The sequence below is a fragment of the Ostrinia nubilalis genome, chromosome 1, assembly GCF_963855985.1.
Source record: "Ostrinia nubilalis chromosome 1, ilOstNubi1.1, whole genome shotgun sequence".
Lineage (NCBI taxonomy): Eukaryota > Metazoa > Arthropoda > Insecta > Lepidoptera > Crambidae > Ostrinia > Ostrinia nubilalis.
In genome coordinates this window covers 427,906-445,947 of record NC_087088.1, presented here as the reverse complement: position 1 = coordinate 445,947, position 18,042 = coordinate 427,906, and the positions used below count along the sequence as shown (strand labels likewise).

Here is an 18,042-nt window from a genome sequence, read left to right as displayed (position 1 = left end):
ACCTACTCAAAAAAAAACATCTAAAAAATGTCTAGTGTTGCGGTTTCTTGGATGTCCAGTTACCTTTGGAAACGCTGTATCTAATCTATCCTAATCTGAAGTCAAAACACTAGGTAGCGCGTTCGTCTCCAACTCTCCACCTATGATGCAAGATGAGCCCCAAATGCGTGAATGGGCGCGACTTTTCCATGTAGGCTGCGTCACGGCGCGCGTGGGCCGCCATTTTTCACGCGCGACACGGAAACGCTCTAAACAGCGAGACTCGATTAGTGACACCCTCCCCCTCCCCGCCACGCCCCACCCTCGCATCGGGCACACGGCCCAAGACACGCTGTATGTCCTAAATAATTTATGAGTTAAAAGTAAAGAGAGTCGCATTCATCAAATGCGTTTGACGACCAAAGTTAACTTTATACTGGAAGCCTGTTCTTCATGTCCTAATGGTAAGACCGAGTCGTGTCGAGGAAAACTCAGGATAAATCCTGGCGCATTGCTTGGCTAAATATAAAACTCCGTGATGTGTTTACGAGGCGCTTTCGTTTGATATCCTTTTAACCTGAGCGCTGCAATGGCGCCGAGCGGCGGCGTAAATTACAATATCTCTACAGGCGATGCTACATAATTTATATACTTTAAGATTATGACTTAGAAGACAAGAGTTGAACGTCCTAGCCTTTTTAGTTAGGATAAATATGTTATTCAGTTATAAGATAATTAATTTTACGCGGCTAATATGTAGGCCGACTACAGAGTTTGACATTCTATTATAAATTAACTAGCGACCCGCCCCTGCTTCGCACAGGTATGTATTATATTTAAATCACTCCTACCTTCCTCTTGAATCACTCTACCTATTTAAAAAAAATCGCATCAAAATCCAGACAGACAGGAAAGTGACTTTGTTTTATAATATGTACCTAGTGATAGTGATTTAATGTAGTTCGCAAATTACTCAATCTATACTTCCTTAAAATAATGTAATAATGCGAAAGCATAAACTGAACCGATTTAGATGAAATTCACAGTTTGAGACACATAGACTAGTTTTTATCCTGGGCTTTAAAAGGGGAACACGTGTGTGATTTTTTCTACAAAAAACTAAAATTCACGCGAACGAAGTTAAGGGTAAAAGATAGTCAACTATAAAGTTTGTCAACATTCAAACTTAAGCTAACAGTCCACAGCAGTCCTATACTTAGCAATTTAGTAAAATCGTCAATTCATCAAGGATTGTTTAAAATGTAAGAAGGAACATTATGCCTGCATACATTTGTTATGGTTTTTGTTTGGTTGGCCGCCATTAATGCGGTCGGCGTTTATCTCGGATGACACGCATCTCCTGCGCACACGATACCGGTTATCTCCGTCAAAGAGGCCCGCTCTATAGCGCCACGCAGCGAGCACACGATTCATTGCGCGTTATTAGCGCGATCATTGCGGATGATAAATGTACAGAATTATAGAAGCTAAGTATGCCTGGCTGCCCGCGTGTGACTCCTGATAGGGTTGCCAGTATAATGAAGCCTATAATGAGTATACCTACATTAGTTACGTTAATATAATTATTTAATTATAAATTCCTTATGAGTATCCTGTTATGTTTCAATGTATAGATGCCATATCCAAAGCAATGCGATAGGTAAATACGTTTAAGGCACTTCAAGAAACCTTTGTATAAGAGCTGAAGCAGCCTCGTTTTGAACGTGATATCTAATATTTAAGACATAAGGCTGCAAACATAATAATTATCATGAATGTGACAAGATTTGGTCTCTCCTCATAATTTCAATGTGCATTCAAATCCCGATCCCTGTGCTACAATACTACAAAACACCCGTTTTATTACCTGCTACCTGGTGTAACATGTACTACGGATCTTGATTAATTTGCATACGATGACTACGACTACCCGACCGCGCCACAGCGCGCCGCAGCGCACCGCGTGTTGGCTGACCGCGTGGGTCCCGCTGCGCTCGCCAGACTAATTTTAGCTAATAAACTGACAACGCTGACGGAATTTGGGTTAGGCTTTATATTTGCTCCTCCAATTACAGTGCGTGTTGTGTGTGAATTAATTAACTGTGGCGATTCGTAGCGGGACTAAGTACTCGTAGGTATACTTATGTATAAAAGGACGCAACATCGAATATTAGATATACCTATTTTATAAAATCTAGCTTGGCTATAGCCAGATTTCATCATTATCGTCAGGTCATTAGTTGTAATGTATAAGGCCCTCTCTAATTTACAACAGGCCAATTAAAGATTTGGCTACACTTTACTACATACATTATGTACATTATTAACTTCCATACATTTTGTTTCAATTAATAGCCCATGGAGTGTAGGACTCTACAAAATCCGATAAAATAAATGAGATGTTTTAGTCAATTACAGTTTATAAATTTTTCCATTACTGAATACCAAGCAGAAGCTTATGAGGGACAACAATAATGTTATCGAGGCTCTATCTAATATCTAAAAGAATATACACGTGGAAGAACATGATAGTACCTCCAGTTTATGACAAAAGATTTTGCAGAAGTAAGGGTTAGAAAAGTTTTTGAGACATATCTATTAATCTATCGCGTAGCGAAAAATAGATCCTTGAATTTATTTTATTAAAATACTATTATTTTTGGATTAGATATACATGGCTTTTCTATAAAAGCCATGAAAGAAAGAAAGAGTCGAAGTTATTCGTTAAAATTCTGAGGTTGCCCCTTCTGTGACTTGGAAAGAACTGGCAGAACACGATATATTCAGGAGTATATTCAGTTTATGCCATAAAACGTACGAATAAGATACAATGGAGACGAGGCACTTGCACGGAATGTTGTATTTAAGAGTGCGCATACAAATTGGCGGCGCGTCAGTGATGTATGGACCGAGGCCGCGGCTCGCCGCAAGCGGGGCGGTAGTTGACTAAACGATTTTATTCAATCTGGGGGCACGGCAGTGCCCCCACCAAGTCGAGCAAAAAAGCGGCACGGCCGTACCATCCTTTTCTCGAAGCAATTCAGGCCATTTTCGACCGCCTGTAACTTCGTTGTGGATAAAACTAGAAGGCTGAATTTTCATTAGCTATGCAGGCATTGTAAAGACACGGTATATTTAAAATTTCATTCAATTTGAACGAGTAGTTTAAGAATTATAACGGGTCAAAGTTACTTAATTTTGTCACTCACTGACTCACCGATCATCAAAACTCTAAGGCACTTCTAGCAGACCTAGAAGCTTCAAATTTGGAATATAAGTAGTGTTTGGTGTATGAATCAAGGAAAAACTAAAATATTTGGGGGCACGGTAGTGCAACCGCCAAGTCGAGTAAAATTTTTCAATTTCGGTCCAGTTTTCTAGATACATAACTGCTGTCTACAAAATACAAAAAGAAATGAGATCCCATCAAAAACAATACTTGTCAAAAAAACCAAGTCTCGCAACTCAGTTGTTCTACGGTAAAAAGTTGTGAGATCCATGTAATACCAAGTCCAGGCCAGGAAATCTTTAACGTTTTACATAAATATATTGACTTGGCCATCGCATGAAAACACGTGTAAATTAAATTATTTAGTGCGATGGCCAAGTCAATAATTTATGTAAAACGTTAAAGATTTCCTGGCCTGGACTTGGTATTACATGGATCTCACAACTTTTTACCGTAGAACAACTGAGTTGCGAGACTTGGTTTTTTTGACAAGTTTAGATTTTCACTTGAATAAATAATTCACACATACACTATCTCCGAGAGTGGCTCTCCTGGCTATGTGCTTCCATTTCTGATGGTTAGAGGAGTCCCGAGTACACTGGACCATGTGGACTCAGTAGCTTTTGTGATGGCGTCTATCCAGCGGGTTGGCGATCGACCGCGTGCTCTCCTGCCTTCCACCTGGCCCTGAACTATCAGTCTCTGCATCGAGTTCTCATTTCTAGAGACGTGACCAAAGAACTTTAGTATTCGTAGTTGCACAGTTGACGATAGTCTATCTAAAGATAGAATACGAAGCTCTTTGAGTATACATTGGTGCGAAATGCCGTCCACGGGATCTTTAGGAGGCGTCTCAAGCACCACATCTCTAATGCATCGATTTTATAGCGATCCTGGTGTCTCAGAGACCAAGTTTCAGCTCCATAGAGAAAGATTGGAAACACAAGGCATATCAATCTTTAGTTTCTTGGTAATTTTCCTACCCCCCAAATCTTTCCCCATCGCCAGGAGAACTACCCTCGGTGATGACTCTGATAAGAGACTGCAAGAAGAAGAAGACCTACATCATAATAATATATCATAAACACTCATGCAATTACAATACACCTCATAAGGAATACGATGCAAGCCCACTAAAATACCCTTTGTCACTCATCGAAACGAAAGGGAATCAGGACTAGTTTTCAATATTACTAAGCCGCGGCTCTACTGTAGAGAAGAGAAACGGCCCGAACGCACAAAGGTAAATGTATCAAATAAAAAATGTGTATGACACTGCAGCCCCCCGCGCCAGCGCCGCGCGACAAATTGAAACGTATAGGGCTCGTTATGGCGCCGTTACATAAAAACGGCACTTCATGCCTTTTTACATTTTTTTACACATGAATGAATGTGATAAGCGGTTTTGTTTATTTATACACATAATATAAGTTCAATTTAAAATATGTACTTAGTGCCCAATCGCAAGTTTGTATGTTTGTTGATTACAAATTACAAAGTCACCAAAAGTAACGCCGAGGTATTTGGCCCAGTCAGTAGTTCTCCCCAGCACAGTAGAAATAAAATCAATAACATTTGTATTGGTTGATGTAGATGTTTTCTGGTTTTGATACCTTTTTTTTCAAAAAGTGATCCGGCAGATATAACTGCTAATTTGAAGCTTTTTTAATTCTTTTTCAATATACATTTAATAAAGGACAATGTAAAAAAAATTAAAAAAAAAGAATAGTTAATAAGATAATGTGGACGAGACAAAAATCATGTCAAATGTCCGTGTTGCACTTACGTACTCTTCATAGAGACTCTATTGGTTCTTTACTCATGTACCTAACTCTACGATCGAAGTTGTTGACGATCATGTGTAACTGAGACAGAACAGTCCAGTTAGGTATGTTCAGCAGCTTCGAGAAATAGGTCAGCCGAATCCAGCTTAGCGACATTTTCACGTCCGAATTACCGCAGTGCCTTTAAGCATAGCTGGGCACCGTTAATCAAATAGTTAACTTCGTTAATCGTTAAACCGTTAATAAAAAAGTTAACTTCGTTAAACGTTAAAACGTTACATTTAGCAAGATTTAACGCAAGTTAACGTTAATCGTTAATCCGTTAACACATGATAATAAAACGAAAAAAGTAATTGTATGCAAGGTTCAAATAATTTCGAAAGCTTGTATCGCTCACGGAATTTATTCCTCTTTTATGTTTGCGCTACAAGTTTTCGAAATTATTTGAACCTTGCATACAATTATTTTATTCGTTTTAGTAACAACTGCATTTCAGAATAAAAGCTTGTTTTTAAAAAAGTATTTTATTATTATAATTTTATTTTACACTTTTTAGTAGTAGCTGGGCCGAGCAAATGAACGCCAGACCTACGTCATTTTATACAAGCTGAAAGTTTGTCAGCGTATGCTCCCAATATTTTTTTCAAATTCAAATTATTTATTTGCAGAATAGAATGTTGGTGAATCATGAAGTTTGGGTCATCGTGGCTTTAGCAGCTATCCTAAAAAAACTGTCTGGCAAGGAGTTGGAACTGTCAAAACTGTCTGACTGATGAGGAAACTACTTCTAATTATTGCCCTAATATTTTATATAAAAATCAGCTTTTATGGTATAACGTAAGCCTAACTTTTACGGTGGTTTTTTCTGTAAGTAATATTCAATAGACTGTAATTCTACTTACGTTATACCATAAAATCTGATTTTTATGTATAATATTTGGACAATGATTAGAAGTTGTTTCGACATCAGCCACACAGTTTTGACAGTTCCAACTCCTTGCCAGACAGTTTTTTTAGGATAGCTGCCAAAGCAACGATGACTCAAACTTCATAATCCACCAACATTCTAACCTATATTGGGAGCATACGCTGACAAACTTTCAGCTTTTATAAAATGATGCATGAACGCCAGACCTACGGCGTTCACCAGCTCTTAGTCTATAGTATCTCAATCTCAGAGCCTTGGTTTAATTACAATACAATTTAGCACCAAAGTGCTCGAAAAGACAAATCCAACAAATCCAAAGTCGATAAGTTTCCACCGTTTCGTTTAGGAATTCCTATGGCCACCTCCTGACTGCATAATCAGGACCCTGAACATAGTGTTGCCAGGTCCAAAGACACAAAAGCCGGACTCTGTGCTTCATTTGGCCGGACATTTCACCCTAAATGCCGGACATGTGAGGGGGGAGGGGGGTGCAAAGCTCACCCAGTGAGTACTATCATCATCGGTTGCCCAACCATCCTGATGCGTGCGCTCCATATTATTCTGTGGCTCGACTTTCGCCTGGCGCGGCAGCCAAACAAAAGGCCTAACAAAAGCCGGACAGGCCGGACAAGGCAATATTTGGCCGGACAAGACCGTAAAAAGCCAAACATGGTTAAAGCCGGACACCTGGCAACCCTACCTGGACATCATCTAGTATTAAAGTGCTCGAAAAGACAAATCCAACGAACCCAAATTCGCCGTTTCATTTAGGAGTTCCTATGGCCACCTCCTGACTCCATCATCAGACCAGCTTAATGGTACCATAACATTGCATTTTCATCGTACTGGTTTCTACAACTGGTCTTAAATTCAGTTGCAAGATTTGTCCCACACATACTAACAAGTGAATGAAGTCAATATAAAGCTTGTAAATAAATAAAAAAACAGCAGTTTTATATCGTTTCGTTCTGGTTACAAAACTGTTGTTTTGGGTTCTGCTGGAAGTTCTGGAAGTCCGAACGTTCTTGTCAGAACGCGTTGTTCAGCGTGCCTGCTGTATCTTTTTGGTAAATAGTAGGTACTGGATTAACGATTAACGGACTTAGGATAATTTAACGGAAGTTAACGAGTCCGTTAACATTTTTTAAATTTAACTTAAAAGTTAATCCGTTAATAGAAATGTTAACTTCGTTAATTAACGATTAACGGATTAACGAGTTAATGCCCAGCTATGCCTTTAAGACAATTAATGTCTTAGACCGGTGTGTACCAGTGTGACCAGGAACGCCAACGCAGACTTGGTCGCTTACTATGGGCCTCAAAACAAGCTTACCAAATTACCCAAAGGTCGATGGAGCGTGGTTTGCTCGGAGCTTCCCTACGTGATCGAATCAGAAATGAGATCCGCAGGAAAACCAAAGTAACCGCCGCCCGCAAAACACCTGCACATAGCTCGTAGAGCTGATAGGCACTGGGGCAGAAAAGTCTTGTGTGGCGACCGCGGGCCGGAAGACATAGTGTGAGAGGCCTCCCACTTCAATTCATCACAAGAAAAAGTATTTTTGGGGCCTTCACCTCCTATCACGATACGAATGCCCTCCGCTGTACCTTTCTTTTCAACCGACTTCAAAAAAGGAGGAGGTTCTCAATTCGACCCGTATGTTTTTTTTTTTTTTTCTATGTTTGTTACGCGATAACTCCGCCAATTATGAACCGATTTGAACAAATCTTTTTTCGGCGTATAGGTAATACCTCAAGGGTGGTCCCATTTAAATTTAATAATAGAAAAAACAACCCCCAAGGGTGGAAAATTGGGGATGAACTTTTTTATACGCAATATCTCCGCCGATTATAAATCAATTTGACTGATTATTTTTTTGTTGAATAGGTATTATCAAAAGGGTGGTTTCATGCGAATTTGAAGAAAATATTTCACCCCCAAGGGTGGAAAATTGGGGATGAACTTTTTTATACGCAATATTTTTAATTTTTAGTTTTTTTTTGTGTTCACGCATTTGAAGTCGGTTTTATTTTTTTTAAAAGTTAATTATTATTATTGTTTGTGCTATTGTTACATTATACATAGTATGTATAAATATTCATGTATGCAATAACAATGTAATTTTTCACTAATACATTATTTATCTTCTTGGCCTTTGACTCTGAAGAGAATGTAATGAACCCAGATCTTTAAAGGCGATTACTGGCAGGAAAGTGCTGTAAAGTTTTTAAACGTTAAAAAACTTATTAAAGTTTTGAGATAAATAAAAGTAGGTAGGTTAACCTTTTACCTAAGTAAAAGGTTAGGTATTAAATTATTGTCCCGAAGTAGTCCTTATAGTGTCAATATTGGGACGTGTAAAAGTGCTTTTTAAAGGCAATAAGGTTAGCTCGAATAGGCTGAAAGGTACTCATGTGCATTATCATGTACCTGATGATATTATTCCGCGATGGCCCAGATGCTGCTATCAGAGCCACTAGTAGACGTACAGGCCACTCAACTCCCTATTAATGACTTACAGACTACAGTATCGTATTGGGGTTCGTTAGTTTTGTTTTCACGAGGACGTCTCGAGTGGACCAAAAGATTTTTTTAATTATATTTTTTCTATAATAGAACGTACAAGACTTAATAAGACAGATGCATTAAATTTTTAACTTTAAGCACTCATATTGAGTACATTCTATATGCACCTACCTATAACTTGTTTCTTCCATGTTTCGCATTTTGAGGCAGGTAGTACCTAAGTTTGCTAAGCAAATTCCTGTGCTTTGAGCCTCACGTCATCGAATTATGCCGGCGAATGAGCGGGCACTAGCGCGGCACCCGCACGTCCGGCTGTCCGACCGTGCCGCCGGGCCCGCGTCCGCCGCTTTGTCCGTGCGCAGTCCCGGACGGGTGACGATCACCCACGATTAGGTAGTTGGAAGAGTCGATTAAAGGTAGGTAGTTATAAATATCAATGGTTTATTCTAAGTACCTATACATAATTTAAATTGTTTGTTGAAATAAAATAATACTTAAATGTTGTAAACTAAATACATATAACAACTGTCCATAAATTGTAGAGTTACATTACATATTTTTATATCCATAGCTCATTAGAAAAGTGTTCTTTAAAATTTGTTCGCCGGTAGCTAGGGGTAAATCTTTCAATATTAGAATCCTACATTATTTCTGATGAACATAGGCTAGCTAGGCGGAACGAAGTTGGCCTGGTCTGCTACCTATTAAATAATTTAAGCGCCCTATTCGATACTATTATCTGACATACCGATACAGCGGTTAACTGTGGGCTACAGCGATGGTTACTTGCACTGATTTTGAAAGCAATTGAATTAATCAATGATGTGCAATCGCACACAAGTGACGTGATCACGTGCAGGTGTCACCTTCGGCCCAGGCGCGGGCGCAGGCGCGGCGCTTGATCAACAACGTCGCAGTTAACGACCGTGCTGCGATAATCGTTACCAATTTTTTTCTAGTTTATTTTAGGAACAATAAACAATCACGTATAAAAGATTAAGTATGTATAAAACATGAACTTAGAACACGATAACATATAAAAGTAGATAATTAATTCCGTTGCCCACAGATTGTATAAGTAGGTAATAACAAAATAATGTAGGCAAAAAGATATTGACAGAAAATAAACTTCATTATACCTACTATATTTATGTATAACTAGCTTTCTGCCCGCGGCTTCGCCCGCGTGGAATTTTGTCTGTCACAGAAAAACTTTATCGCGCGCGTCCCTGTTTCAAAAACCGGGATAAAAACTATCCTATGTCCATTCCCGGGACTCAAACTATGTCCCTGCCAAATCATCGAAATCGGTTGCGAGGTTTAAGCGGGAAAGCGTAACAGACAGACAGACAGACAGAGTTACTTTCGCATTTATAATATTAGTTGGGATTAATTAGCACACAAACTAGGTAGCCTATTAGTACTTTGGTGCTGAAATAATAATGTAATGTTTCATCAAAATCCGTTCGGCGCGGCGGATTCCGTTCCAAAAAATCTAAAATATTTATTCAATTTAGATAGAACACAAGTGACACTTATGAACGTCAAAATATAGTAAATTATAAAAAAAGAAAAGGTAGCCCTTTAGCCCTGTCTCCTTATCTTTTGGGCCCTACCAGCGCTTCGAGACAAACATAATATGGCAAGTGCTGAGAAGAAACGCCGGAACAAACTCAGTCATCACTAGTTGCCAGGAATTATTTAACGGTAAGAATAACCAAATTTAAGTTCAAGTTCCGTTTGGATTCCGCGGCGCTTACCCACAGCTCAAAGTACCTATTCGTCACAGTTAAGTAGAAAATTAATGCTTAGTATATTGTTAACACAAGAGCGGTGTTTCCTAACACAAGCAACTGTATGCTTAAAAGGAAACTCCAAACCCTGTATGTTATTTAATGTACTTTTGTAATGAAATAAAATATTTTGTATTCTTATTTTTGTATTTTGTAGTAACTTATTAGTAAATTACTTAATCATCATTGCAGTAAGGCATCCTGTTAGGAAGGTAGAGTATGTTTATCATCGTGACAATTACAAAACAACTTCAATCGTTCAATTTGAACTTGTCATCGTGAATCGTTTTATTTAGTACAAACAATCTAAAAGAGATAACGTTGTTTTTAAGAGTTCGTGAGATAGCAATTACAACCACATTTAAATGTCAATAAAACTAGTTCAAACATCTAACGTCTTATACGCCTTACGAGTACCTACCTAAATACTCCACGATTGTATGTTGCGTACCACTATAATTTCTTTACGAGTACACTGCCCTATATCTCACTTTGAAAAATTACAACATCCTCAAAATTTCTTTGGAAGAAAATAAATGTCAATGGTCGAACGATTGTGAGGAAAAAGTGCTTTCAATCCCAAGTCCCGGAAGATTGATGATATAATGTCTGCTGCACGCTCCCTTGGAAGCCTATTCCACTACGATGCGGGCTCCGCGCGAGAGCGGCTCAACTCCCTAGCTCGCGCACACAAAACTACCCTCACATGCTTTAACGCAAAGTTGCTTTTTAATAAATTCGATCCACAGTGTAGGAGGTCGCTAAAACTAAACTAGTAACTCTACATTGCTAGTAAAATAAAACGCTTTCTGACGTCGCCTTACCATAAGCAGAAATGTACGCCCGGCCGAGTCTTGGTCTCGTGATTCGTCAGAATAATTATAAACTATAAATAAATAAATAAACCACAAATTTTAATATGCTGCCTGCGACACATCGCTGCCACTATGCTAATGATGGTTGATTCTACTTTTTAGGGTTCCGTAGTCCTGACAAGGAACCCTTATAGTTTCGATATGTCTGTCTGTCTGTCAGTCCGAAGTTTTGCTTGGAAACTATTGGCACTAGATAGTGCTGTAATTTTGTGGAGGTACCTATTGTGTTAACGACGGACAACTACGGAACCCTACACTACGCGTGGCACGACACGCACTTGGCTAATTTTTTTGGATAAAATTGGTGTTATTAGGTAAATGATGATGAACAGACACATTATTGCACCAAGAGTATCTTGCAGTGTATTCGGTAATCATGACTCGATAAATAAACGTCTTTGGAACTCTTTGGTTTGCCAACCTGGTTTTTCTTGTATTGGAAAATAACTGAAAAAGAAGTGAAAAAGTCATGTTTTTTTTTCTAATTAAATCCATTCTTACTCCCTTAAATGTATTAAACTTGTGTCTGTTTTCTACTTCTACTAATAGATAATTTTATTGGCTATCTAGATAAATATTTGCTTATTAATGTTAAGTTACCCATGCTTGTTTTTGAAGGAAGAGGTGAAAACTAGAAATTAAAAACTTAAATCCTTGTAATTTTGCGAGAAATGGGTCAAGCCCCTGAAGTATTTTCATCGATAAAATTGTCCATAGATTACGCTCTTGAAAGTTTGTTCACTACATGCCCGGACACACTGTATAATCAATAATACCTACATGCGATATTTAAAACATAATTTCTTGCTTATTTGTACACTCTCAGTTATAAAACAAACATCGATCCACTATTATAAAACAGGTTCAAATAATGACGAATAAAATGACGTAGTTTGAGAGTCGGACTCTTGACCCGGAGATTAAAGCTGAGGACCATTGGTCGAGTACAAAGATCAAAGTTCCAACTGTTACCACACATATTGACAAATTCAGAGAGCTTATTGGGTTAGTTAAATTATAAAGAAACAAGTCGCGTTTTCATGTTTCACAGTTGAGTGCCACAGCCACAGAGCACTTTATGAAGGTATCTCGCTGAAGTAAGTAAGTGTATCATTAATAATACTCTACTATAACTAGTATGTACATAGGTGTAATATTGAAGACGGGACGGACGAGTCGCTGATTATAAACAATAACAAACGTCGTCATCGTGTCACGAGCGCGCATGAGCCGCGTAGAGCCTGACGTGGCCTGACCTACAGAGTTGGCAGTGGCCGATAAATTGCTGGAGCATATTCCAAGGTCAGCGCCCAATTATGCTTGTTACAACGACTGATGGCCTTCCTTAGAGTTCTGTTGAACAAAAGATAAATACTGCCAACCTAGTCCACGACATGTGTATCTGCAAGGTCGATTACAATTTACAAGCTGTTACTGGCAATGACATGATGACCGAAATCGCGAAGGCATTAAAATATTGAGCATGACGGCTTCCCCCGTCTATAGACCCTACCCTACCTTGCTAGTTTTTAACCGACTTCAACAACAAGAGGAGGTTCTCAATTCAGTTGGTATTTTTTTATGTATGCGCAAAGATTACGCCGAGATTTCTGATCCGATTTACAAAATTCTTTTTTTGATCGATGCAAAATAGTTGCCATTTGGTCCCATACAAATTTAATTTAATTTGATAGAGTAGTTTTTATTTTATGAGTATTTTTAGACGTAATTTGTTCGTCGTCGTCGTAATTCGTGACAATTGCATAGTCCAGAAATCTTTACAATCTGTACGTACATACACCCATTACTTTAAAAATTCTCGTCTGACTTGAGTGGATTCTTTTTTGTTCGATAGGAAATACCAAAGGGCACAAATAACAATGGTCCTATAAAAAATAATTTATATAAATAGTCCTATAAATAATATTTTATTAGCATGATTTTCAATCATATTGCTATAATTTATTTTACAAACCTCTACGACAATTAATTTAAGTTCACGCGGGCGAAGCCGTGGGCAAAAGCTAGCTAATTGTAAGACAAATATTTATTGTACATTGTTAAAAAAGTAAAATAAAAAGCATTTTTTGTACCTACTTAACTACGTAGTTTGATGATTAAATCAAAAGATATGCTAAGAGTAATATTTGGTGCGTAGATTGTCGGTGACGAAGGTTAAACTGTTTGATTGACTAACCTTGAATTGGACGCCGTGCGCGGTTACGTCATCATCATACCTCGTACATGTAGTACCTTCCTTGTATTAATAAATTAATGGGAAAAATAACATTAAATGAATGAATAGTAACTCTGGGTTGCAAAAATAACAATAAATTTAGATCTCAAGTCTTTTTTTGGCAACTTTTGTAAAATATGCATTCAGAAATTGCATAAAAATAACATTTGAAAAAAATCTACTTAGGAGATTGGACACTAGCCGATTCATGACATTATGATAACTACCGTAACTATAATTATCCCCCCGGTGACATGGCATCAGGGGCCAGGCCTCACTTGAAAAATAACCCTAGATACGCCAATGTGCAGCAACCATGACATCACGCTAACATACTTTTAGGTACGAATATAGGATAGGCAAAGTCAACAACCACGTCAATTACAGAATAATACGATAATGTTATTAATCTTTAATTATTTCCTACACCGTATCTGATATTGGAAAAAATTGATGGTTAAAGCTGAATCATCATTACGCATAACGTTTGACGATACTTATTGTGTAAAACTTGTGTCGCATAACCATCCCCTTGGATAAAAATAATAAATACATTAATTTACTATACTAATAAGTTATAAATGTTAATATAAGCTATGTGTGCGTCTGTCAGTGACACCGTAGCTGCGTAGCTCTCAGCTCTCAAACGGGCGAGCTGATTTGGATGCATCTAATTTGGAGGTTTTACCTACTGAATCAATTTTGATGGTTCACAGGTATAAATAAATTTTTACTTCTAACCTAATATTATTATACTTGTCGGGCTTTTAGAAAGGGATTTCGGAATAAATAAATAGCAAACATTGATTTTGTGTATACGTCTATAATTTCCTACCGCGTATTAATTTACACGTAAGTAATGCATTGATATCCGGTTAACATAAATATTTTGTTTTCCTTTTAGCTCCTAATTACCTAGGCCTACTAAAGTGACACTTAAGGTAAACACCTAGGTAGATGTAGCTACAATGACAAATTACTACTACTACCGACTCAGTAAATATGGACGTTCATGACTTGAATATTATTGATTCTGATCTGAGTAAACTAATTTGGAGTCTTCGGTTTTTTTTGCGTAGACGTAAAAAATGCTGTAAGTATAATTAGATGCGTTTATTAGCACTACAAAGACTATTTTCATAGAGGCTACAAAAAATCTAAAACTATTTAAAGTAATAATACGAATGCCACGTGTATGTACATTAATATACCTACAAAATACCATCCCACTTTATAAAAAATCTAAATCAAAACATTTAATTACTTTGATTACGCTACGTAAAAAGGCTTTTCATAATTATTGGGATTATGAAAAACGCTTTAGTCCCAGCGGTGCAGTACGAGTACCTAATTGAATAGGAAAATGCTACATACACATACATATAGCTCATGAAGATAGTGAAGATAGAAGTAGTCGCCCTTTGACGGCTGTTATGAAAGAAATATGGTAGCAGTGCAATATTTAATCCAAGACAATAGGCGAGTTACGTATCGAAAGATCCAGCACACACCGGCGATTGGATCGGGAAGTCTTCACAAGACTCTACACGTGCATCTTCGCGTGAGAGGTTGTATCACGCTGGGTGCCGCAACCTCACCAATGCTCAGAAGCAGGCGCGGCTGGAATGTTGCCGATATGATGAACAGAGAAGCAGGCCAGTCTGTAAACACGCCGAGAAACGAAGCGCCAGTCGACGGTTGGGGTGTTTCAAAACGAATCAACACATATCAAAGTGAAGCAAACTAGAAGAAGAGAGCTTTTTAAAAACAGGCTACTTTGTGTAAATTCCTTTACGGAACCAAAGAAGCATCAACGCCGAATGGTACACTAACTACCAAATACTTGGCAGAAGTTTTCACAGTTGTGAACAACAAGCGAACAAGCACCGGGCTCGTCGCTCTACCACGACAACACGCCCGCGCTCAACTAGAGGAGCTTCCTGGACAGCACGCCGGGCGAACTCCTGGGTTAGGTATACATATACCCTCCATACAGCCTTGACCTAGCACCGTGTGACTTCTTTTTATTCACGACTAGCTTTCCGCCCGGGGCTTCGCGCGGGTGGAGTACATTATTACATATTTTACGGAATCCTATTTTTTTCCAAAATAAAATTTAGCCTATGTTACTCGTGGATATTGTAGCTTTCGAATGGTGAAAGAATTTTTAAAAACGGTCCAGCAGTTTTTGAGCCTATTCATTACAACCAAACAAACAAAGTTTTCCTCTTTATAATATTAGTGTAGAAAATAAAAAACAACTCATCCTTTTTGTCGCCAGAAGATGCGCTGTCAGAGTTCGAGCAAGCTGAGGCGATCTTGAAAAAGTGTTTAAAAAAAAAACATACGGGTCGAATTGAGAACCTCCTCCTTTTTTGAAGTCGGTTGAAAACTAAAAGAAAGGCGGGTAGAGAGTAACCTACAGAACATATATTTTTTTAAATTTTCTCATACTTTCTGAGGGACCCTTACGTTACAGTATAAAAGGCAACATATTACATTATGAAAATCAAACTCGGATAGATATAGTGTGAGTGATTAGATATGCTTGAAGATTACTAGCTACATTAAGTATGTATTACTAACTCGTAAACTTTACTAAGTAGGTATAATTTTAAAACGATAATATTAAACTGATCACCTGTAGATATAAGTACTCTACCTAACTATAATTATAGACTATTCGTATAATTATTATAGTCTTAATGACGCAGTTGTTTACCCTATTATAAGTAAGTATTTACATATCCTAATGCATATACTATTATGTACACTTGTACAGTCTTATAAATTAATTAATTAATTTGCACTCACTACGCACGACAAACATAAATCGGCAATCGACATTATTGAATAATGAATTAGGTAATAAAATTATTGATGTCGTAATTCAATGCCAAACAAACTGTTTATATCACGTTGGGCAGCTAAACTCTACCGCTACAAGTTACAAGTGCGTGTTACAAGTTAGTGTGCGAGTTGTTTTGTTGTGTTACATAAAATGTGACGAGTGATCCACACCAATAATAAATACAAAAGTTACCTCCTCTGTCTGTCTGACTATAACCTTTTTTTTAGGGAATTACACGACAAATAACCAGTTCATATTAATTTAATATTTAGGTAGAAAATTCATCAATTCAGTAACCTAGCAAAAGATCTTCTGTGACAGACCGGTATTTACGCGGGCGAAGCCGCTGGCAAAAGCTAGTTTATTTTTTAACACAGATCTTGTAACGTTATCAAATAATAAATACCAACAAAAGACATAAGTAACAACATTTACGTAAGAAAGATAAGTGTAACCTAATGATGATAAATACGATAACATTCCTCCTCTACTGAATAACATGTTTTGTTTGTTGGCATTAATATAAAATGATAATGAAAAGTAATTTCCGTTTAGCTGTTAGAAGGTATATCGTCCTGCTTGCCAGATTAAGATAACAATGTGTGATCACTATCAGCTTTCCTAATTAAATTTCCGTATTTTACGAGTATCAATGTAGAACATGAGCGCAGAGAAATTTCTTTTGCGAGTTTACGAGTCGCGGTACATCGAGCAGCAGGCACGCAGTCAGCCGCGAAACTAACCGGTCTCGGCAATGAGGCCACACAGCTCAGGAACGTAGAAATTTATTACTTAAAAGTAAATCACATTAAAATTACATTACTTAATTTAATCACATTACTAATTAAAAAAAAACACCCACGTTTTTCCACGATCCACGAACGATAAGTCAGTCATAGTTCGGCAGCGCACGCGCAGGGCGCGCTAGCCGAACAGGTACGAGTAGAGCACGGTGGCCAGGATGCCCAGCACCACCGGGAACTTCCACGAGCCCACGAAGCCGGGCTCCGCCGCCGCGGTCGCGCTCGGGTGCCAGTTCACCTGCGCGCTCTTCTTCGCCTGCTTCTTGTCCTCGTCCACGAGCTCGCCGATGCGGTACTTCTTCATGAGGTCCTTCGCGTCGAGGCTGTGGCCGATGTCCTCGAAGTCCTCGGAGGCGTCCTTGCCGGCCGCGTTGACCAGCACCTCGTGGCCGCCCGGGTGCTCGTCGAGGAACTGCGCGACGTCGTACACGTAGTTGTCGATGATGAAGGTGTTGGAGGCCTTGGTGTCGCAGGCGGCGACCTCCTGCCTGGTGAACTTTCGGACCTCCCCGGCCATGTTGCGGTGCGAGCGGGCGCGTGCGAGGGCGCGGGCTGCCGGAGCGCGAGTGATGCGGCGGTCGCGGTGCGCGGCTTCGTCTCCCCGTTGCCCGCGCGCCACTTATTATTCACTTATCTTCCTTATCGCAACATGAGTCCACAGTTTAAAATCATATTCATAATGACATTTATTTCTCCACAGTTTAAAATCATATTCATAATGACACGATTTAAAGCAAAACTTACTAACTAGAATATGCTATCAAAGACTGGGAAATTTTAACGATTGCTCATTATGATAATTTGAGTAGGTATTTGCTTTTGAAAAGGGACACATTTGAGTACACCAAAAAATTAAATGAAAAACCCAGAGTTTGAAAAACTACGCCGTCTTGGATGTCCAGACAAAGACGTACATATAGATCAAATAAACGTAGCCTACAATGATGACGGGTGGACCCCAGTCACGAATCCCCACAGGGTTTGGCGATTGCTGCGAGTTCGGCGTTTGATGGTTGCCGTCCCTGACTTCAACACGT

General features: G+C 38.7%; 1 protein-coding gene across 1 annotated transcript; it reads right to left on the bottom strand.

Moving 5' to 3' along the window:
* Nucleotides 1-16,445: 16,445 nt before the first annotated feature.
* LOC135074689 (cytochrome b5-like) lies at nucleotides 16,446-17,615 on the bottom strand. The gene has a single exon (XM_063969090.1). It carries the CDS (start codon nucleotides 17,520-17,522, stop codon nucleotides 17,127-17,129), a length of 396 nt encoding a protein of 131 aa, XP_063825160.1. The 5' UTR covers nucleotides 17,523-17,615; the 3' UTR covers nucleotides 16,446-17,126.
* Nucleotides 17,616-18,042: the final 427 nt, after the last annotated feature.

Coding starts and splice junctions, on each gene's coding strand:
- LOC135074689 (XM_063969090.1), bottom strand. CDS start 17,522: ATGGCCGGGGAGGTCCGAAAGTTCACCAGGCAGGAGGTCGCCGCCTGC.